The 24,602-nt window shown below is 35.5% G+C and overlaps 1 protein-coding gene across 1 annotated transcript in view; it reads left to right on the forward strand.

Moving 5' to 3' along the window:
• Positions 1–724: 724 nt before the first annotated feature.
• Positions 725–24,602, forward strand: part of LOC127945881 (vasoactive intestinal polypeptide receptor) — a 48,274-nt gene continuing 24,396 nt past the window's right edge. Inside the window, exons 1-3 of the mRNA XM_052541971.1 lie at positions 725–1,044; positions 15,740–15,830; positions 18,716–18,826. Coding sequence (XP_052397931.1) covers positions 991–1,044; positions 15,740–15,830; positions 18,716–18,826 — 256 coding nt within the window. The 5' untranslated portion in view covers positions 725–990. The remainder of the gene's footprint in view (positions 1,045–15,739; positions 15,831–18,715; positions 18,827–24,602) is intronic.

Genomic DNA, 24,602 nt, shown 5'->3' on the forward strand with positions numbered 1-24,602 from the left:
CTTGAGTCCATTGTTTGTTCTGATCAGTAAAACTGAGAACTGTTCTTCAGAAAAATCCTTCAGGTCCTGCAGATTCTTCAGTTTTCCAGCATATTTGAACCCTTTCCAGCAGTGACTGCATGATTTTGAGATACATCTTTTCACACTGAGGACAATTGAGGCACTCAAACACAACTATTTAAAAATATTCAAACATTCAATGATGCTCCAGAAGAAAACAAGATGCATTAAGATTTGGACACGATGAAGATTCTTATTTTGTTGAAATATATATATTTTTCCATTTAGTTCTGCCCTTCGTAAGCAACAGAAAATACTTGTATGTTTCCCGGAACACAAATTAAGTACAATTTACCCTGATCTTCAAATTCCAAAAGTTTTCACCCCCCAGCTCTTAATGCATCTTGTTTCCTCGATTTCAATGATTTTTGCGCATTTTTATTGATTAACTAGCACTCCCACATTAATCTCAGTGAATGCTTATTAATTGCTCACTCTATATAAAATGTCCTCAAATGGGTTCCCACAGGAAACTTATGCTTTAAATGTTAAATTATGCTAACAATACAAGCTCGCATAAGAGTCATTTTCTGCAATCAGGTGTTCACAAAGAGCAGAGACCTTGAAATGTCTGTTGCTTTCGCACCAACGCAACGGTGACACTCGTAAGCCGATGACGAACAAGAGTGCTGCATTCTTGAGTGTACTGTCAATATCTCGCAAGTGGTGAAGCTGTAAAGCTCCTCTCGTGGTCTGACTGTGATTCGCTCATTGGTCGCTGAACTGTCAGCAGCTCGAGCAACGATACGAGGCACTCACTCACCCGGAGAACTGCTCACTCACGGCTATTAAGATGTTCCCTCATCTGAAGTTAGGTTTCGCTCCTCTGAGACACTTTGACTGAGTTTGCTTTTACGCGCTTGTAAGAAAAGCAGGAGAAACTTTTTTTTTCATGGTAAACGAACATTTACTGAAGAAAAAGCAGCTGCTATGGACGCCCCAAAATGGTTTTTATTGGTTTCAACATTGAGCTCCTTTATTCCGGTAAGTGTTTGTTTTTGTCTTGGTATTTTACAATGATCAGGTTATTGCTTAATTGCATTCAGTATGAGATATTGTTGACGTGTTTACGTGATTTAATTGATATTAAATCTGTTTGGTGTTAAGTATATTTAATCTGTGGAGGACTATACAATTTTAAACTTAGCATATTTAGTAAAACACATAAATAGGACTAGAAGGACTAGAAGTTGGATGTTGGAAGTTGGATGCTGAATCAATGCAGGAGTGCGCGCGAACGGCACGAGTGGAGGAGCAATGTCTTTTACTTTATAAAGGCACGATAATATGGACTTTATCAAGTTATTCATATCACGTTATTCATAATGTTTTTAATGTAAGATATCCGTGATTATTTTTTGTGTAACATTTTTTAAAATAGGTTACTTTTTAACCTCCTAGAATGTATGAGAGCACCTGTCCAGAAATGAGGAGTCATCTGCACGTAGCTAGGCATTTACTTGAGTTAAATTGAATAAAAAAATAATTTAGGCTTCAATAACAGTTTTAAACAGTTTTCAATGCTTATTATTTGCAAACTGTATACAATGTATTCATATGGGTTTTCACAAAGTAACTTTATTAAATCTGATTATTATTATTATTATTATTATTATTATTATGGTTGTTGCTATCTATCTATCTAATACTAATTTAATTTTAAAGTTTTTCATAAATTAGTATTTTTTTGTAATTTAATACTTTTTGAATATCAAATAATTTTCCATGGGCTTTATCTCATATCCATCTAAACAGATTCAGATCTAGATCTAGATCTCTATACTGTCATGAGATTTACTAATGTTCTTATTAACAGAAAAATTAGGCATTTTGCAAAACCAGAAAAACTGCAAAATCATAATGTCACACAGTTCTGGCTCAGTTATTACACACATGACAATTATGACCTGAAGCATTCGCTGACAGTGTAAATCATACACACATCAGTGTTCACAAAAGCCTCTTATCTGCACTTTTAGCACACTTCACCCTCTTGAATCACTGATAAAGGCTGCAGTGGTCTGCCACTCTCACCATCACTAGCTGCCACAAGCTAAATGAAAATACATTATGGTACTGACTCAAGAATTAAATGTACCAAACATCACCTAAAAGCATCCTTTAGGAGACATTCCTGCTGCTATTTCTCCTCAGCAAAAATGGGAATTGATGTTGACTACCATATTAGAGGATGTTTCACAATGGCGAAAAGCAGCACACTTGATGGAGAGCAGTGCAGAAGACTTGTCAAAATGTATGTTTTAAATGTATTTTTTTCAGTTTAGACACATGATCAGCATGTAATTGAGCTGTGTGATATAAGAAGCTGTGGCTTTGCTGTTTTGAGTTATGTAGACTACTGTTAACCTTTGGAGGACTGTAGTGTTTGATAAAGCTTGTGTCATTGTTTTTATCCTGGATAGATAGTTGGCATCTCCACAGCTTCATGGATGATGTCTGTCACCGCCTTCTTCACTTATTTACTTTATTCTAAGGTCAACACGCTTTTACCAGAGCTTGTTTTCTAACTGATAGAATCTTGACACTCAGTTTTACTGAAGATAAATTAATGTGTGCTTCACACCTCCTCTGAATTCTAATGGTCCTGGAGGCAAAATTTTAAAGACAAGAATTCAATCAATATGCGTCAGACAATTTTCAAACTAGGCATGTGTTTAAAATAAAGATAAGCTTGTGTTTAAAAAGCAACTAGCAGATGCAATACAATTAGAGGCGTGTAATTACAAATTTTTGGTAATATTGGTGTGTAAAATTGGGTCTAAAATAAGATAGAGGACTCTTTTTAAATACTTTCCCTGCAAAGTTATCAGCAGATATCTCTAAAAGCTCTATATCCATATGATCAACTAATTTTAACACTGCAACACAATTACTTTTAAGAACATATATATATATTAGTGCTTTCAATTGCATTTGCTTATCATCTTAGTCAAGAAAATGGCCATCAGGGAACAATCGAGGAGTTTCACAGCAGAGTTGTATATTAGTTATGATAGCCGAGTGTACCTGAAGCATTGGTGTGATCTTTGTTTGGAACTATTTTCATTGGCAAAATTGAGCAAAAACAAGAAATATTATGTCTATATTAAATTATATAAAAATATAAAAGCATACAGAAGCATTTTTTGCCGTCTACAATTTAGTATGCCTGGAATTTTGAGTTTTAATAGACCAATAAATCACGTGTGCAATCTGTCTGATTTGGAGATATGCTTGATAATGTCAGATCGCACATCATTAGAACAAAACGTACAATATTATTGCAGACGATGTATCGCACACCCCTTACTCGACTTGAGTAGGAAATTAATAATTTGCTGTTGTGTGCACACTTGTTCACACATGAGCAAAGGTGTATTTAGGAGTTTAACTTGCAGTTGCCAGATCGCTGATTGGTCAAACCTGCTTTCCTGTAGTCCGTGTTCTTCTGATTTCTGGCTATTTGTAGTAATGAATAAGCTTCAGGGAAATGTATTGGAGTAAAAGTATACATTTTAATTAGGAAATGTAGTGTAGTAAAAATAAATGTTTCTCCTTTTAAAATGTGTATTCCGGGCCGGAATGTCAGCCTCTGTTTTGGTTTGTGAAACCCGCCCACTGCCAGTTTAACCAATTGTATTTCGGAATATTTAATTTCATTCATCGTCAAGTGTGCTCGTTCTTGTTGGTGCCGTCAATCTGAGAACCAGTGGAGGAGGGGCCGGGTGAAAAAATCCTCTCCAGTATTTGAGAAGGGTATAACTGCCTGGAGATCTCCAAATAGGGGTGGGAACTCCAAAACGGGGTGGGGGCTCCAAAATAGGGCGTGGATTCCTCTCATTGACAGACAAGCACATGACACGCATGCAACATCTTTCCCCAATCCACTTTAGTGCAAACTCCGCCCCACGGCTAATTTTGAAGTTTTTATTGGTTGTGTCAGTTAAAGTGTTTCCTACACTATGCAACAAAAAATGCTAACCCCTAAACCTACCCCACACCTTACCTTAACCAGTGAAATTGACTGAATGGCAGGATTGGCGCTGAATAGCGTGGGAAAGAAAGTTGCAGTTCAGGAGATAAACAGTTAATAAGATTATGCGATATGCGACTCACCGGACAATGGCACCTTTTTAGTTACACCCAGCATCACTCCCCTCTCCTAGCCTGCAAATTTGGTGCCTCGGGAAGGCCCCATTGCTTGGAATAAAACGATAGAGTAAAATCGGCTCCTGAGTGATTCCCCTTTACATCATGAAGCAGAGGTTCAGACTTGGGTCCAAACACCACTGGCCACAAGCTTTGGGCTCTGCTGTAATGGAGAATATTCATTTATATAGCATATTTTATTTTAGATGAACTAGAAACAATGTTTAATTAATAAAGTTTTATTTTGAACTGTAAGTCAGTAAGAAAAGGCTGAAGCCACAGCCAATGGTGAAAGTCTTTGTGAAAGGAGACCCCACCCCATTTTGGAGATCCTGCCTACTTTTGGAGTTCACACCCCATTTTGGAGTTCTCCTGCCTGCAGTTATACCCACTTGGATTTTTTTTTTTATTTGGACTGCAATACCTAGTTCATCCACTTGGTGTCAATCCTATATACATCACCTTTAAGGCAGCAGACTACGGGCCCTATTTTAACGATCTAAACGCAAAGTGTAAAGCGCATGGCGCAGGTGCACTCAGGGCGTGTCCAAGTCCACTTTTGCTATTTTAACGACAGAAAATTGGTTGGCGAGCTTGGGCGCATGGTCTAAACGTGTTGTCCCTATTCTCTTAATGAGAAATGGGTGATTATTGGGCGTTACGTGCAATAAACCAATCAGAGTCCCATCTTCCATTCCCTTTAATAGCCAGTTGCGCTCGTGCCTTGACGGATTTGCTATTTACACGGCGGAATTTGGCAAGCGCAAAGACAGAACGTGTCTCTGAGATGAAACAGAGCTGCTCGAGCAAATAGATTCTAATTCTGATACATGCGGTGACTATCCATTATGACATTTAGGCATATACAGTATATATATCAGTCTTTCACTCACTTAGAGTTTTGTGTTTCTCAGATTGTCATGTTGTTCTATCTATCTGGACGCCCATATGTGCAAGGCAATTGCTGTGAATAATTTGTGCTTGGTTTTCAATTAAATGTTAGAAAACTTAGCAAACTTGCAATGAAAAGACATGTCATGGAAACTAGCATGTATAAACCTCCATCAAATTATTTAATAGTCAATTAAAAGAAATGTACATGTACGATATTACGGTTTGGAAAATTGATGAATAGATGATTCAGCTGTAGGCGCCAATTACTGAGATGTGGTAATTCATTCAGCACGACCCTCACAGTGCATTTTGGGTATTCTCTAGATTGGTTGTACACTTGTTATAGGAATGCATTATGGTATTAAATTAACGGTTTTATATACCACTGAAATGGCTGTCCCTTCAAATAGTGCCCTATTTAAGTGTATAGGGGGTGATTTTGGACACAGACATTAATCTTAAAAAAAAAAAAAATGGAGCAGCAGAAAATTCCCCAAAATCTTTTCTTATCTAAATTCTTGGTGTGACAGAGAGCAGATGTGCATGGAGGAAGTTTATGGTTTTCTCTAGGGTGGTCATTTATGACTCTGCTCTGCATAGTCTGCTGACTGATTAACTTGGCAGTTTCACTTACAGCAGTAGTGTGAGTGTGCAGCAGATGTATTTCCTGTTTATTCAAGTTTTCTATGCTATTTCCCTTCTCTTCTTTGCTCATAAAGGGTACAGTTCTAACCTTCTTACCGGCAACAATATTTTGTGGTCAGCAGAATATAACAAGTCCACAGTCAATCTGAATATTTGTAAACAAACCTGCACGTTATAGACCAGCAGTCCTTGCGTGAGTGTAAAATCATGGAGACCTTAACAAAGGAAATCTTAGCAAGCGGCGAGTGTGCAGAATTAGGAAAATGGCTGTAGTTGGGGTTGGCTTTTAATTGTACTGTGACCACTTACGAGACATGCTGATCATTATTACATCCACTGATGACCAGTGTTTCTGTTGTTACTTTCATTGTCACTGACCTTGCTAGCTTCCCCTGTGACTTATGGAGACGTGACATTTATCAGAATCATTCCAGTTAAATATCCAGCAAAAATCAAGTGCAGTTTCAGACATCTTCTCCAAAGGAAATATCTATCTATCTATCTATCTATCTATCTATCTATCTATCTATCTATCTATCTATCTATCTATCTATCTATCTATCTATCTATCTATCTATCTATCTATCTATCTATCTATCTATCTATCTATCTATCTATCTATCTATCTCATACTCTCACAATGCTATCATCATAAATCATAATTTTGCAACAAACACGAATCAATGGCTTTTTTTGGAAGCTCAAAATCTTGGTTTATTTCCAGGTTTAAATAAAACTGTTCTTTTTTTCTCTCAGAATTTTTGGACCCATGTCTTATAATAATTATAATTATACAGTAATTGCTTGAAAAATGCTAAATGGAACCTTGCAGAAAATGAAAAAAAAAAACACTTTCTTTTAGAAATAATAAATGAAAAAAAGACAAAATAGAAAAAATAAAAGTAAGCAAGATCATGGATAAAATAAAAAATTTTCTGTGTAGGGATTGCTCTCCCTCAAAATGTATAATAGGCAGATCATCAAAGAAATTAGAGGAAAAAACATTAGCTTAACTAATGGGGTGGTCTTGATGCACAATGGGCAAGCGAAGACTTTCCTTGAGGATGAAATTGAATGAATTAATACTCATGATTCAAAATGGAATCATCTCCAAATCCTTGAAAAAGACAGGAACCCATCTGATTGTAAGGGTTATCATCCAATTTTTTAAAATTCCTGTGGATATTAAAATACTTTGTAAAATTCTGGTGAACAGGTTGGACAGGGTTATTATTTCTTTAGAGCTTGGGGATCAGGGGGGTTTATACATGGTAGAAATAGGCCAGATAACATTAGGACACTTATTAATATTTTGTGGTCAGTGGCTGACGCAAATGCTCAGTGGCAGCAATCTCACTGGATGCAGAAAAAGCTTTTGACTGTGTGGAATGGGAGTATTTATTTGAGACATTAAAAATGTTTGTGTCTGGGAATGTTTTTCTAAAATGGATATGATTAAATGTATACGCGACCCCAAGCTGTAGTACAGACTTATAGACAGATTTCTTTCTTATTTCTCACTAGCGATAGGGACCCGTCAAGGATCTCCATTATTTCCCCTGCTGTTTAGCTTGGCTTTAGAACATCTGGCTATAAGTGCAATTACAAACTTTGTTGGGGTTTCTGTGGGGCAAAGAGTTCATTAATTTATCCTTTATGTTGGTGACGTTTGTCTCAGATTCTCAAAAATCAGTAATATGTTTGATGGAGATTCATTCAATTCATTCTCTAAGCTTTCTGGCTATAAAGTTCTTCTTTTGTCTTTTCGTTGTGTCATTTTTCCAGCTGGCTCCCTTTCATTGGCCCAAACAAGGTATAAGATACCCTGGTATTCTCTTCTCACATAAACTTAAATATTTAGTAAGAGTGATTTCAGAACCATTACCATAAAAAAAAATTAATCACTAAATTAGTCTCTTTGGGGTAAGGTGAATGATCTCAAAATTAACTGCCTTCCAAGAATTAATTATCTACTTCAGTCAATCCCAGTAGAGATTCCTTTGCAATATTTTAAACAGTTTGAGAAGTTAAATGAGTCATTACTTTGGAATAATAAGTCCCCATGGTTGCATATGATTAAGTTGCAACACCTGGTTGACAAAGGAGGATTGTGGCTTACCGAACATTTGTTTTATTATTATGCCCTAAGCCTGAGACATATGGTTTATTGGTACCCAAGAAGTCCCCATCTTGGTTTAGTTTTGAACATGCCATTCTACTTCCCCTTCCACCACTAATGCAATTTTGGAGATATTTATTGCTTAGACATCTATTAAATGGGACCTTTAAGACTGGTGGTAATCAGGCTGCTGAAGAGGATTATATTTTGTCTATAATTCTAATAGCAAATGGTAGAGGACAAGAGGTTTTAGTTTACTACTGGTGGTTAATAGACAAGGTACTGTAGATTGTAGTTTCCATTCTGCACTTAAAACAGTTTGGAGTAAAGATTTGAATTGTACATTTAGTGATGAACATTGGATTAAAATGGGTTAAAATTGTAGTGTCAATAAATGTAGTAGTACAACTTATACAATTTAAAATATTAAGTCATTTTTATTGGACCCCTAGCAGGCTTTTCAGGCTTTGTCTAAACATCTCTACTGAATGCTGGTGATTTGAAATACAGGAATTTTGGTTTAAGATTCATAACTATATTCAAGATTTGTCAGGATGCTGCTTTTCATTTTGTGCAGGTATTTATGTCTTGGGAGACCCGCTTTTATTAAGTGCTGATGTTGAGATGACTGAATGGATTCAAATAAGTATTATGATAGGAAAACAATTTTATGGGAGGGGATAGCCATCAGCAGGTTCACCAACTTTCCAAGAATGGGTTCCAGAATCGGGGTATATGAAAAAATGTCTCGGATGCCTTGGAATTGACAGCAGGGGTGGACTGGGGCTAAAAAATGGCCCACCATAACACACCACACCATAAACCCACCAGCTCATTATGCACAGAGCAATTTTTAACACCACTTACTAACATAAAAATATAACACAGTACAGAAATAAAATGCTATCTATTTTTTTTATTGACATTATCATCATTATCATTAATGAATGACTGACATACTTTACATTATTGTCTTTCCTGGTGCATATGACAAATAGTAAATAATTTAGAATAATTTTTACACATCTCTTTTAGAGGGACAGTTTAATATCACAAAATGTAAATGCCTACCATAATATCAGTCCATTTAACACAATGCTCTGCTCTGCTCTGCTCTAGAAGACTTGGAATGTAGTGCAGAATGTGAACTATTTTTATGGTTCCTTTCTTTTGGTCCTTTAGAAATCATTCTGATTTGCTGCTCAAGAAACATTTCTGATTATTATCAATGTAGAAAACAGTTGTGTTGGTTTATATTAAATTGATATTATACATTTATATTATATTGATACATTACCATTCAGTCTAGGGTAATATTAATAAATATATAAATTAATACTTTGATTTAACAAGGTTGCATTAAATTGATTAAAGCGTCAGTAAAGATATTTAAACTTTTTACAAATTATTTATATTTCAAATAAAAACTTTATTAAAACTTTATTATTCTTTTTTTAAACAGTTTTTCATTATTGACAATAACCATTAGTAATAATTGATAACAAATAATAACTGATAATTATAAAGCAGCAAAACAGCATATTAGAATAATTTATGAAGATCCACGTGACACTGAATTCAATTCAATTCAAGTTTATGTGTATAGCGCTTTTTATTATACAAATCATTGCAAAGCAAATTTACAGAAAATTAAGTTTACAATATTTAGTAGTAGCTTTTAAAGGTGCTGTAGGGAACTTTTGTAAAAAAATATGTTTTACATATTGATTAAACCTGTCATTATGTCCTGACAGTAGAATATGAGACAGATAATCTGTGAAAAAATTCAAGCTCCTCTGGCTCCTCCCAGTGGTCCTATTGTCATTTGCAGAAACTCCATCGCTCCCGGTAAAAAATAACCAATCAGAGCTGCGGTCCGTAACTTTGTTTGTGTTCAAAATGTAGAAAAATTTATATAATAAGCAAGTATACACCATGAATCCATTTTCCAAACAGTGTTTTTGGCTTGTCCTGAATCACTAGGGTACACCTATAATAAGTGTTTATATTCGGACTATTTTAGATTGCTTCGGGGGTACCGCGGCGGAGTAACTCAGTACCTTTGTGATTCTTCATAGACATAAACAGAGAGAAGTAGTTCCGGCTACAATGTTCTTCCCCAAGACGCAAGCAGTTCTGTTTATTAACCGCTAGAGCGTCAAAAGTTCCCTACCGCAGCTTTAAGTGGTGACTGTCAGTTTATGTGCATATGGCAGGAATTTTCAGAAAAATTAATACAAGATGTAGTCAACCAGATGATGAACATTATTAACATCAATTATTATGTGATTGCATAGTAAGTATCAAAAATTTTTAGTTCTGTATGTTGTTTCAGAGTTAGCATCATCTGAGGTCCTCTGAGGGGGTCAGTATTATCTCTTCTCAGGGTTGCACTTTATTTTACAGTACGTGTACTTACATGTACTGTACTTATAGTGTACTTACAGTGTATTTATCTAAGAAAGTTCTGGTAATACAAGGTAACTACATGGGGTAGGGTTAGGTTTAGGGGTAGGTTCAGGGTTAGTACCTAGTTATTACATAGTTATTGTAATTACTATAAGTACATAGTATGTACATGAGGAACAGGACTGTAAAATAAAGTTCTACCCTTCTCAGGTGTTCTGGATCCAAACTAGAGCTTGTGTAAATCCTAGTTACCATGGTAAAACAGAGAAACAAATAGAGACATCATTAGTGTAGCTGCTGTTCCAACAAAGTAAAATTAATTAGTTTAACCCAAGCTAAAGAATAAGAATGTGCATTTGATCAGATACAACTGCAGTGACAAATTATGAGATGCATTATTCGAATGCTTGTTAAACAGAGAGAGTGTGTCTGAACCCCAAACGTTATCAGGAAGGCTATTCCAGAGTTTGGGAGCCAAATGCGAAAAAGCTCTACCTCCTTAAGTGGACTTTGCTATCCTAGGAACAACCAAAAGTCCAGCGTTTTGTGACCTTAGGGAGTGTGATGGATTGTATAAGGCTAGTTAGGTACGCAGGAGCTTAACCATTTAGGGCCTTATAGGTAAACAGTAATAATTTGTAACTGACATGGAACTTAATAGGTAGCCAGTGCAGAGACTGTAAAATTGGGGTAGTAAGATCATATTTTCTTGACCTGGTAAGATCCTTGTGGCACTCTATATTTTACTGGTGATAAATGAGATGTTTCCCCATTTAAATAAACAAAATGGTAGCGATCGGGCAGGAAGGATCTAAACCATCTTAGAGCCTCCCCTTGAATATCTGTATAGTTTTGTAATCAATCTATGAGTATGTCATGATCTATGGTGTCGAACACAGCACTAAGTAAATCTAGCAATGAGATGCAGCCTTGATCTGATGCAAGAAGCAAGTCATTTGTAATTTTAACAAGTGCAGTTTTTGTGCTATGGTGGGGCCTGAAACCTGACCTGAAATTCTTCATACAGATTTTTTTGCAGGAAGGAGCTTAACTGAGCAGACACAACTTTTTCTAAAATTGTAGACATAAATGGAAGATTTGAAATGGGCCTATTTTATGCCAGTTCTCTAGGATTTAGTTGGGGTTTCTTAATAAGAGGCTTAAGTAGTGATACTTTATATTTCCTATTATTACTTTTACTGTATTTTTGATCACATAAATTCAGCCCCCCCACCCCCAAAAAAGTCTAAATTATTTCGAAATAGTGGTCGACAGATATGTTTTTTTTTTACAGCCGATATCATGGAAATCAGGGTGGCCGATGGCCGATATAAAGACCATTTCCACCACGATACAATTTGACCAGATAATTATATGCTGCTGGCAAAATCAGTGTCCATCTAAATGTTGAAAATATAAAAGAAAAGATTGTCCTTTTTCTTTGAAGAGTAAAATTACATTTACCTGACGCTTTTATCCAAAGCGCCTTACAATTGCTATATATGTCAGAGGTCGCACACCTCTGGAGCAACTAGGGGTTAAGTGTCTTGCTCAGGGACACATTGGTGTCTCACAGTGGATTCGAACCCGGGTTTCTCAAACCAAAGGCATGTGTCTCATCCACTGCGCAACACCTCCCATAACCTCTACATAACATGACAACTTGAAAGGCAATGAAACAAAAGTCCCAATGTTACTTGATACTTCTGTTCTCTTTAACTGCAGTCATAATAATGAGAAGAAATTGTTCACTGGCAGCACATTAATGCTACCAAAGTGCTGTTAAGCATTCGCAAATAGTCATGAAATAGTCACATCACCTTTAAGTTGTAAATGAATCTGTGTTCCTCAGCCAGCTCTGTAACACTACACTAGACAATTTTAGGGAACATCTGCTTGCCAATTTGCCCTTTGTTACTTTCTCACTCTGTGCAGAATCTGCTGCTGCTGCTGTCTGCACTTACACTAACAGGCTTGAGCAGAGCGGCGCTGTTATCTGGCTCAGGAACGAGCGTAGCAGGTTCATCCCTGAGGTCAGCAGATGTTCCGATAAATCATCTGAGGCACAGGCTTCATTATTCAACTCAGCTGTGTGTGTATCAGCCCTGCATGCTGTGTTTAGTGATATTAGTTGAGGATTTGAGCTGGATCAAAGCATGCACAGGCCTACTGTCTTATTATTTTGATACTGACAAACTAAACAGTTAATATATGAGGGATAAAGTTCATCTAGCTGGCCATTGTCTAAAAATAAACTGATCAGGTCTTGTACCAACCTGAAGGGGTTTAATTTCCAATAATGACCTGCTGACTAGATTTTATCTTGCTAATTTTACACTGACTTTTTGAATAAATGAAAAAGTGGGGCATAACATTTTAATTTCAGCTGAATTATTTTATTACTTGATAAGAAACTACAGAATGATATGAGAGGAATGAAACTAGCAAAATTATGTAGGAAATTGGTCCGTTATCCTTTTTAGTCACCATTATATAAAATTGCGCAATGTCATGTTTGACCAATCAGAATCAAGGAGTCCATAGAGGAGAGGAATAAGCATTTTTAATTGCTTTAACTAATTTATTAATGACTGATTAGTGATTGTCTAATAGTAACACAAATATGGACCAAATTATCCATACTAAAAACAGCAAGCCACCTTGTGAATCAAATAAAATGTTTTGTTTGGAGAGATTTTAATTCTTATAAAAAGTACAGAGACATTTTTTTGTAGTTATTAATTTAATTTAATTTGATTTCTTATATTGCGATACTTTTTTCCTGGTGTGCTTCTCATTTTGTGTGCAAATGAGAAGCTGTGTGGTTAATGGTCTGTCTCCCAAGGTCTAGGTCTGAGTCACCGCGTGGTCATTGTTCAAGGAGCAAGCCCTCACCCTTCTGTCTCTTTCTCTCAAATGCCACTGAAAAGCACGGCTGACATTAAATAAATAGATCAATATCACCCACAAAGACTGTTTTAAGATCCTTAGAAAGGATATACTCTTTTATGAAAGCTAAAAGAGAAGTGTTGACTTCATAGACACTTTCATAGTTGGATTTCTTTAGTGTTAAAAAGGTCTGTCTCCATTGCTAAAAAAAACATTTTAAAATACAGTACTGAAACAAGTGGTTTTCTGGCCTCCAAAGCTGGTTTTGTTTAATGGTTTTTGAGCTTTGAGACCTACTGGCCAACCTACTAAACTAGTAAAACTTTTGTTTGGCCAGGCTGGGTGACTAGCTAGATCATCTTAAAGCAGTGTAGGCTAGACATATCCAATGATAGGAGGATTATGCGCTGATATTTTTGGAAATGAGCTGTTTGAGAAAAAATGTGTGAAAACACAAGGCTTGGACCAACTAATGACCAACTTAGACTCGCTATCATGTTCCAAAACACAGCAATCCAGCCTAAGCTGGGTTTTGCCGCGGCAAATCCACTTACATAGTTGAACTCTCGCAAATAATTTGAGCATAAACACAAATATGTGAAGCTGAGTGTTTGCGCTTGGCCAGGAATGCATCGGCGATCACCACCATGCCTGACCCACGGCTTTATTGGGTCGTTTTAACACGCAGTGGACTCTGTCTGCACCTGATGAGTATGGCAATGCAGAGTAAGGAGGAATTCACCTCCATTATCTGATGTAACTCTGAGAGGAAATATTTGCAGAAATCTGGCAGATTTATAATCAGACGAATAGCACACTGTTATTGTAATTTAGGCAAATCATTGTAAGCAACCTCTAAAGGGCTTCTTTGTCCTCAGATGGAGAAGCTCCACAGAAACTTCTCTAATGTATACAAGCATTTTATTATTTGTTTCCAGGAAACAAATGATGTTACCAACCTTGACTATAGCACATTTAAGACTAGGAAGGCGATTATTAACCAAAGGTAACTACATTTACAGTGTTGTTCCAAGGTTTTTGTGTATGTGTGTGTGTACTTTTCCCTTCCACTCCTATTTTTACAGTGTTTTAAGTCACACAAGGTCAGATGATGCAATGAAAAGTGTGATGGAATCTTGTGCTGGTGGGGATTATAGGTGCACGCATGACTGATGATGGCAGTGAAGCAGCCTCTCACTGAGCTGACCCTATTATCCATGCACCAGTGTGCCGGAGAGTGACAGCTGAAACTGAGTAAAAATAGTGCCTATATTTTCAGCATCATTTCTTCTGCTCTTCTTCTAAATATTTATCATAAAATGCAGCTCCATCATTTAGATGATATTGACAGTGTCACAGAGCAGGCAGACTTCATTCCAGGGATACTCTTCAAGATCTTTTGAAACAGTGGGGTTCTTTTTGTGGGTTTTCACTTAAACTGTTTGTGATATGGTCAGTTGAATTCATCTAGATTTGAAAGAGCTCTGAAATCAACATTCACTTTTTTTGTTTTTGTTTTAAATGTCTTGTACAGAATTTCCCCAAAAACACAAGTGATATTTTTTTCTTTCCCTATTTAGGTGATTGATTCTGAACTGATTCTGTGCTAATGTTATGATCTCTGTCCACTGGAACGCTATCACTTTTAATTTAAAACAGGTTATTTAAAACAATTACTTATCAAACAGATGGAATTTGAAATAAAGGACTGCCTTTAATAAAATTCTGGTTCAAATAAAGCCTGTTACCTTCTGCAGTTCAGGTAAATAAAGGCCCCGGCTTTTATTTGAGGAATTACGGTAAAAGTGGGCCAATTTAGTCCCAAGAAGTATGTAAATAGTGAACTAACAAGTATACTTGTACACTGATATCTGTATCCTTACAACATAAAGTATACTTAAAATATACTTTAACTTTACTTAAGTATACTTATTTAAAATAAACTTCTAGTATACTACAGTACTTTTTGGTAAGGGTATAGGGATTCAGTCGGCCCTGTCCATTACTCCCCTCTTCCCTGGCACCATGTCTTCATTGACCTTCTCAAGCTGTTCGTTGGATTTTCACATTCTTATTGACCCGCAGGCTCTCTGCCACTGACTGTCAGCATGAATTTGTCATCAGCAGCGGACATCAGTGATTACTCACTGGCCCCACGCACCTTTTCTCCCCTACAGGCATGATATCATTTCCACAGTGCAATGGTGGTCTTTTATCTTTGTGCCGCTAGCATATAGTTGTACATTGGACTGTCAGATTGTCAATAGGAATGGTGTATGGCAAGCTAAAATTCAGATAAGTAGTTCAGTTTGTAGATTTTTCAAGCAGTGGATGATTTAATTCCCAAAAGGCCTTCACTGTAAATATTTAGCCAAAATAAGCCCCCTTTACGCTGCAATCCAAAAAATATGCATATGAAATGAAAGCCTTACAAGATGAAAGCTGACATCTTCAAGTACTATCCTAAGAATAATATTGTGGTGAATCACTGAGACGAAAGAGATTGAAGCTTTGAAGGTTTTGCTGTGTTTGAACAACTGAAATGTTCTCTTTCTCTCTCCTTCTCTTTTGCAGGTTGGTGCTGTACACATGTGTGACGTGGTAAATGAGATTGAGCTGGCAAGAGCGAGGTGTGAGAATAAAACAGCAGGAAACGTCACATCAGGTGATATTCACAAAATATCGTTGCTCTGTGCCATTTTCACAGTCAATAAACAATTTTGCATTGATGTAACTGTAGATCACAGAGAGCTAATAGTTGGTGCTAAAACAGTGCCAAAAACAAAAAACATTTACGTTCATATCTAGAATATGTTTAAGTTAATTTAAAACACATTTTAGTCATCTAGCACGTCACTGACATCCTCTGAGATTTTCTGTTGTCTCTGGATTTCTCTGCAGATCGTGTACATTGTTAAAAACGCTGAATATAATTTTATGCCACAGGCAAGCATTATACTATAGTCTATTATCCAGCAAAATGCATATTCGTCACATGACAATTTCTTATGCAAATGAGCTTGTGAGAGACGTTAAGTTTGTTACATATGCATACACGCATATTTACTTTGTAGATAAATCTTTTAAAATAAATAAAGTTTAGTAAAATCCCTCAGTCGCTATGGGGGAAGCTAGGTTTTATACATATTTTTAAATATTTATGTATTAAAAGGTATTTGAATACTCATATTATTATAATATAAACAATACAATTAAATCACAAAAAAATGCACTGTTTTCAAAGGCTGATTACCATCATCCTCGTTTAATGAGATGGACATGCTGATGAGACTGTAAGCGTTCTGACAAAATACTGATTCATCAGCCTAGCTGATTATTTTGGATTTTCACCAAAGGGTTTAGAGACCACTGCACTGTACAGATATCTAGAATTATCTGGAAGCTCCTTTGAGGTATGAAGTAGGTTATCTTCCACTGACTCATTCTTCAGGTTGACGTGGTGAACTGGCAAACAGGCATGAAAGGCAATTTTTTTTAAGTGGAAGGCAGCTGTAAAAGTCAGACCCCCAATCATGGACAAGGAGTGGGATGAATGAAAGAATCTGTTGTGGCCACAAGCATTTCATTCAACTGTTTGAAGTGAAAGTACTGTAGTGTCCATGTGTATTGTTCTAGGATAGACTTGAGATTTAAAATATATATATATATTTTTACTTGCATTTTTCCAGTGTCTTTTGTTGTGATATAACTAGGCTTTTTGTATCTCAGCTGTTTGCTTGGATTGGGTCAGACCATTGAGACCAGGCCAGAAACCTATATCAGATATACTGTGTCAGTAAACTACAAGTTAAGAACAGCTCTCTAGCACCCACCTAAAACAACTTAATTCCATAAGAACCCTTCAAGACTCCGCAGCAACCACCCAGAATAGCTTAGCCACCACTTATAAACACCCTGCCAACCACCAAAGAGACACTAGCAAGAATTTTGGGAAATTTACAGCAGTTCAAAAGTTAGTAAAAAATCTCTTTTTTATTTGATCAAGACTACAGTAAATAATAATAATAATAATGCTGTGAAATATGTTTTTAATTTTAATATATTTTAAAATGCAATTTTTTTTTCTGATGCTGAATTTTCAGCAGCCATTACTCCTGTCTTTGGTGTCACATGATCCTTCAAAAATCTTTCTTATATGCTGATTTGCTCAAGATCCATTTATCAATGTTGAAAACAGTTGTGCTGCTGTGACTTCTTTCAGGATTCTTTGATGTCCAAAAAATAAATAAATACATGTTTTCACTGTAACTTTTGATACGTTAAACCTTTTCAGTGGTGAGTTAAAAATATTCTAGCGGTCTCCCCAGAGTAAGTTTTTTTTAAGACGACCGTTATTTTAGTTTCCATGGTGACGCATCAGGCTTGTCACGTGACACACCGCATCTATAATAACACAGTATGGCAGATGAATCGCTTTTATTTCGGTTTTCCTTTTTTTATTTAGAATATTCACAAACTTGCATAACATTTCATCAACAATCTGATATTCCGATTCATAAATATGTGTGAATGAGTGTGATTCTGTCTTGACATAACATGAAAGTATCAATAAGATGAATTTATTTGGCTTAATGTTGAACACGGCAGAAAAATCCAGACTTAAAAATTAACATGAATTGCATCATAATTTATACGATGTGAACTCTGAAAAAGCAGAATTTCTGGTTTACAGTTTAGGTGCCATTCACTAACCAGTTATTTTCAATGCAAACATATACAGTGTACTGTAAACTGGTGCAAGATCTATTGAGTTCTCTCCTCCTATATTTTAGGTGAAAATGCTGAATAACTCATTCAAGATTGGTTTCATGAGCATCAGGATGCAATCACATGTCTTCCATGAGCTTCAGTTACTCAATCTAAACATTGAGACACAGATTACCATTTCCTAAAGCCTTCTAAAACAATGTGGTTTTCCGTTTTGGAAAATGGATTTTCCTTCATTTTTACACCAGTTCTATTTGACAACAACATTTGAACTAAACCTGTAGAGCTAACCGGTATAATTTTTTTTTTTTTTTTTTTATCCAACCATTGACTGTGGATTTAGTTCAGGATTAGTAGCCAGGACAGTACATTCTACAGTACATTTTCCCTTCAGGGTTCCCTAGTCAGTGTTTTTAAACATAAATAGCTTTCAACAGCTGAACTTTTCAAACTGATTTCAATTTAAACCACAATCCTGTGAGGATTAAATTTAGATGTGCTGACCCATCCTCACATCCATTTACCTAGTGCCTGAATGAGACAGATTTTTAAACACGCCACTTGCTTCTGGAATATTCCTCTGTAGCTTGGAGAGCATGAATAACATAAACTAGCTGTCATTTTTCCACATTCACGTATCTCAGTTTTTTATTGTGCTTACAGGTGTTCAACAGAAGGGAGTTTTAGAACCCTCATGTTACTTTTAAATAAACCTCGGTTATATTTAGACAGTGTTATAAAGTAATGAATTTGTAAAAAAAAATATATTGAGTATTATGATATTGAGTCAATGCTAAGTATTGTTCTTTATTCTTTTGCCAGGCTGCAAAGGGATGTGGGATATTATTGCTTGCTGGCCATCAGCCAAAGTTGGGGAACATGTGGTTATTCCCTGTCCAAATTACTTCAGACACTTCTCTGATCATCATGAGGGTAAGTTGAAATCATCATCAAAAACATTTAATGAACTTCAAGGCATTAAGAAAAAGCTGTAACTCTTGAAGAAATTTTCAGAGTGTCTTTTGTCATTTTGTCAGCCTCCGTCATGGGCTGTAACTTCAATGCAAAAGCAAATGCTATGAGGCACTTCAATGTCTGAAGTTTTTCAGAAGCTAATCTGAAACTCCCACATACTCATTGGAGTAGTTTCATTGATATCAGACTTCTCAAGGCAAATTAATTAGCTTGGGGAAATGCTAAAATGTTTATTAAAATAAACCCTTATTTGTCACTTTTTGGGACACTGAGAACCACCTCAGACAAAGGGGTGTCACTCAGAACTTCATTAACATAGAGACTACAGCTGTTACAACAGGAGCAACTTCATTTACATGAAAGGTAGTAAACTGAAAATGTATAAAAGCTTTGAACTTAGGATGTTCTGGGTTCATTCTGACTCAGTTGAACCCAAAGTACTACATGTATTTTGTCACTGCTACTCAGTAATAAAAGTTATTCTTCATCAAAGATCTTCAACGTCCTCATCACTTTTTCTTACACTGCTGTATATGTTATTTGGCATATTCGTGTCTGAGTTCCCTATAGTAAAAATCTGGATTTAAAAAATGATGGACATGAACATAAAGCTGTAGGATTTTAACAAAATAAATATAAAATTTTTTTTTAAAACTTGAATTGAATTCCAATGTAAATTTAAACCGCAACTCTATGTTGTAGATATGTGTAGATTTGCAGAAATGTCCATGTGTAATAATGCAGAATGTGCATCAGGTCCAATCTAATAGAAACCAAAGTTTATTCCATATAATAGAAATACTGTCTGTGCGTGAGGATAAAAAGCGTTTCTGCAGTGAAGTTTGAAAAAGAGAGAACATTTGCTTTGAGGAGCTCTGGATTTCAGGCAATTATTTTTGAACACACTGAACACCTTAGGAGTGACCAGCTGTGAGAATGTAAGATTTTGTAATTTTTCTTTGAAATGCCCTTTTTCCTTTTTTTTTTTTTTTTTTTCAACTGCTCATTTCTTGCAGCAGCTAGTTACATGGAACTGTTAAAAGTGGACCACTATGTGGTTATAGTGGTTCCTAGCTAACAGTCTGGATAGACTATGCAGTCTTTCCTTTAACACAGAGGTTTACAATCGCTGCTGTGTGAGAGTTTTCAAACTAGTGTCATTTCTAGGCTAAAGGAACATTGGAGAAATGAGTTTGAAGTTGTTGTGAAGATAAAGAGTCAGTGCTGATGACACAAACATAAATTTATATTTATTACATTTCATTATTTTGCCCTTTTCCCAGATCCAGACAATTAATCTTAAAATATGAAAAATGCATCATAAAAAGCACTTTCTTAAAACGCAAGGGATTCAAACAACAATTTAATCATAGAACATTTCAGTATCAATAAGTACTTTTAATCACCTGACCACCTGTGTTTCTCTCTCAAGAATAAAAAAGTATTTTCATAGTATGCTTAATTAATACATGTTTGATTAATGGGGCACAGTGTGTCGGTTTTTTTTCTTTTCTTTTTTTTTTTGTACTTAAATTGTAAGTTTATTCAATCATCAAAGTTGCTTGTTTCATTTGCAGTTGGCCACATTTGTTGGCCACCATTAGGCCACGACTTTCCCAGTATTACTGATTTAATACTATCCATAATACTAGAATATTAGCTGCTTATCAGCACTGATAAAGCACATATTAATGCATTATTTTGCGTGACAATATTTTTGTTTGCATAATCCTACCCCATACCTTCTTAAGACCTACCTTACAAACCATTAAAAACAGGCAAATTGTGAGTTTATTGAGGCAAAAGTGAATGTAAATGCAAGTAAAGTCAATAGAGGTCCTTTTTATCATATTTACTATATCCATATTATATTATATATGCAGTGACCAGTGACTTAATCTCCACTTCCTGTGAGGTGATAAGTTATTTTCTATGCCCTTATTTCCTATTCCTATGCAGTGTCTATTTAAATGAATCTTCCCTATGATTGGGAAGCTTAATATAGTCGAACATCCTGTTAAGTTTATTTAAGAAGGCATTGTCGCAATTGATACATTTCTATATTCTAAATACTATTCAGGAGAAATTTCTTTTACTTAAATCCCACAGATTTCTGATGGATTTTCAGTTAAAACCTACAAGCACCATACAATGCTCTCTCTGAATGATACAAATCTATCCATAGTTTAATACCAAGGATTAATGTGGCATTCTGGATTTGCTTCATGGGATCTCTGTGGCCTACGACAAAGCTGGAGGAATAATGCGCGAGGATGGATATATTGCATGTGGGTGTTTGCACCAGTAGATAAATGTGAGAGGGTTGGCGTCAACCTTACATGACAAACCAAGCTTACACTAAAAGCAGAGAGTAAACATCCCCTTCAATAAATTTACACAAGCTTTCAGGTGCTGGTTTTTAATTAACATGCTTGTATAAATGCAATGTATTAAATTTAGCTTTTTAATCCATGTATTTTTCACAACAATATATCAGATCAAGCAGGGAGTAGAATCAGGTATTAGATGGATGGATAGTTAATAGCGAGTGAAAAAGAATCTTAATCCTATATCATAAGCTTGATATACCTCACAGACAATCAATCATACAAAAATCAATATCTATATCAATACCTATCAATATTCATGTTATAATTTCTTCAAATCTAGTTTTTTTTTGTCTTGTGTCTTCTGATAATGTTCTGTCAGCTTGTCTTGAGATTATTTTTATTTTGCATGCAAGATTCTAAAAGAGAAAAATTATTTATTAATTGCATGCTGTTTATGCTTGTATTATTTCTTTTATTCAAAACGATTTCCGGTTAAACATAATGATGTTATATTATATTATATTACAATAATTATAATTATATATTATTACTCTTGAGTTTCATTTCAAGAGTAAAATATAATCTACAGACCACAAAACATCTCAAATTTGCTGGAACCACCAGCTATCTCAAAACAATTGCAGTTATCTCCATTTTTAGTAATCTAAAATTGCCCTTAAAGGGGTCATTATATGATGTTGCTGGAAAGAACATTAGGTTGTGTATTTGGTGTAATGCAATGTGTTTATTCAGTTTAAGATAAAAAAAAAAAAACACATTATTTTCCACATAATGTACATTATTGTTGCTCCTCAATGCCCCGTCTTTCTGAAACGCATCGGTTTTTACAAAAGCTCATCATTCTGAAAAGCGAGGTGCACGCTGATTGGCCAGCTATCCAGTGCATTGTGATTGGCTGAATACCTCAAGCGTGTGACAGAAATGCTATGCCCCTTACTATACTGTGATGCCGTCTCCCAGCACGATAAGACAAAACCAATTAAACCCATGACACGAGAACAGTGTTCATTTTAGGACATCCTCAGACCTCAGTCATTAAATGAAAAGGCGTCATGCCTCAGACTTAAAGGCTTCAGTCATCGGACAAAACGGCATCGTGCCTTGGGACTGAAAAACTTCAGGTCTCAGGAAAAACGACGTCGCATACAGCGTTATGATTTCCGCAAAGCAGAAAACGAGGAAGGAATCACAAAATCCAGTCATGAAAATGACGCTTGCATTAATGAGGACATAAATACATAAACAACATCACCAGAACTGTTCTGAATCACTTCACAAGCATTTTACCATTTCGTGTCAATTTAAAGGTATTCACAGCAACCCGTCAAAATAAGTTCATTTTTACATAAAGGCATTGTGCTAGAAATATTACTATTATTTAGTAGAATGTATGTGATACTGCTACTACTGCAAAAAAATTAAAAATAAAACTTAATTTTGTAAAGAAATAAATCACACAATATTTCTTCCATGTTTTAATAGCAAATCCTCTTTATTTACCAAAAAATAAAATGTGTTTAAATTTCATTAATTAAAAGACAAATTAAATTTGGGTGAAACTTGTTAAATGTTTTTCATAATTATATTACTTGTAGCAACACTTAACTCTTAACACTTAACTAAATTTTAAATAAGTATAAAGAATGGCATTGGTTTTATTTTTAGGGATAAAAAGTTTTTTCTTTTAAGCATATATTTGTGTTTTGCTTTGGTACCGAAACTGGTACCGAGAACCGTGGATTTTCACTGTTATCGGTACCGAATACTGAAATTTTGGAACCGTGACAACACTTAAATGACCCCTTTAATTTATATAATGTATCTTACAATAGCTTCAATTTTACTGATCTATAATTTGTCAGGCTGCTGCATGTTTTATTCTCTTTTTATTGCCCGCTAAATGAACCGTATATTTGTCAGTAACAGAAACACTTTAATTGATGTTCATCACAAGTTAATGTTAAAACGTATTAATCATTTAATTAATCTATGCATTAGATGATTAATCTGTTGATTAATTTTTTATTTGTGCTTTCAGTCAGTTAATTTATTTTGGTCTATTTTCTTAATGAGCCATTCAGCCAGTGAACTTGAAGACACAGAAACCTTCACGTACTTCAAGTGCTGCTTTTGTACTGCAGATGGTTAATGCATACCATTATTGACTTTTATGATGCATCTTCCAAATAATGAATGAACAGATCAATACACATTAAATGAACAATAAAACTCTCAATATCTTATTAAAGGGATACTCCACCCCAAAATTACAATTTTGTCATTAATCACTTACCCCTTTGTCGTGCCAAACCCTTAAAAGCTTTGTTTGTATATAGCCGAACAACTTCTAACCAGACCGCAGTTCACTGTTGTTCTACTGAAGCTCATTTGGCGCATGGTCCAAAACTAGACAAAACAATGGCAATAAATTTTTAACAAGTAGATAGTAAAGCACACCTTATTAACATTTAAAGCGTGATTTAGTACTTGCATTAAGATATTAGTATGGAAAAAATAAAAAAATTCCTGTTATTGGCCAAAAAACTTTTGGAAAATGGGTACCTGCATTACGAGTCATTCAGCAGCAGACATTAATGTTATATAGGTGGAGGTCACTTCCTGTCGGGGCAGGCACAGGTGGTCTTTGTGCGTAGATATGTAGCATTTAAGTTGTTTCTGGTGGCATTTGTTCCTTTGGAAAGTAAATTTTTTTGTTTGTGTTTTGAAAGTGTGTTCTGTGTTTCCTTTTGAAAACACTGTTGTATAACTCTAGTCAGTGTTAATTTGTAATGTTATGAAACAGCTTCTTTCAGTGTCACATAACAAGCACACTGAAGAGAAACCACACAAGAACTCATTCACCTATAATTCAAGCCTGAGTGAAATTGATTGGTTAGTTTCGGATCAATACAAGGCATTGTAAGATGGGACCCACTATGAATGCACTGAAGAGGAACTAAATGTCCTTCTTCCTGAAGTATACATCTTATTTTTCAAACTATGTGGACCGTAAGACAATGCTGTCTCTTGATGAATCAGCCTTTTGGGATACCTACACCTAGTCCTTGAATGTCCCCCTTATACAAAAGGTTTGTGGAGAAGTCAGATTGTGGTATAATTCTAAAGTCTCAACTTCATTTTCATTAGTGTAACAGTAATACGTACTATAGCTTTTCCAGTAACAAGCTAGCTTCAGCTCCAACTCTGATCAAACTCACCTACTTGTGATTTTCTAATGATCCTGAAGACACTGATTAGCATGCTCAGGTATTTTTGATAAGGTTTAAACGGGTCATAGGATTCCCATTTCCCACAAGTTGATATGATGTTTTAGGGCATTAATGAATAGTCTGTAACATAGTTTGGTTAAAATTTCTCAGTGG

The sequence above is a fragment of the Carassius gibelio genome, chromosome A24 (genome assembly GCF_023724105.1).
Source record: "Carassius gibelio isolate Cgi1373 ecotype wild population from Czech Republic chromosome A24, carGib1.2-hapl.c, whole genome shotgun sequence".
NCBI classification, from domain to species: domain Eukaryota; kingdom Metazoa; phylum Chordata; class Actinopteri; order Cypriniformes; family Cyprinidae; genus Carassius; species Carassius gibelio.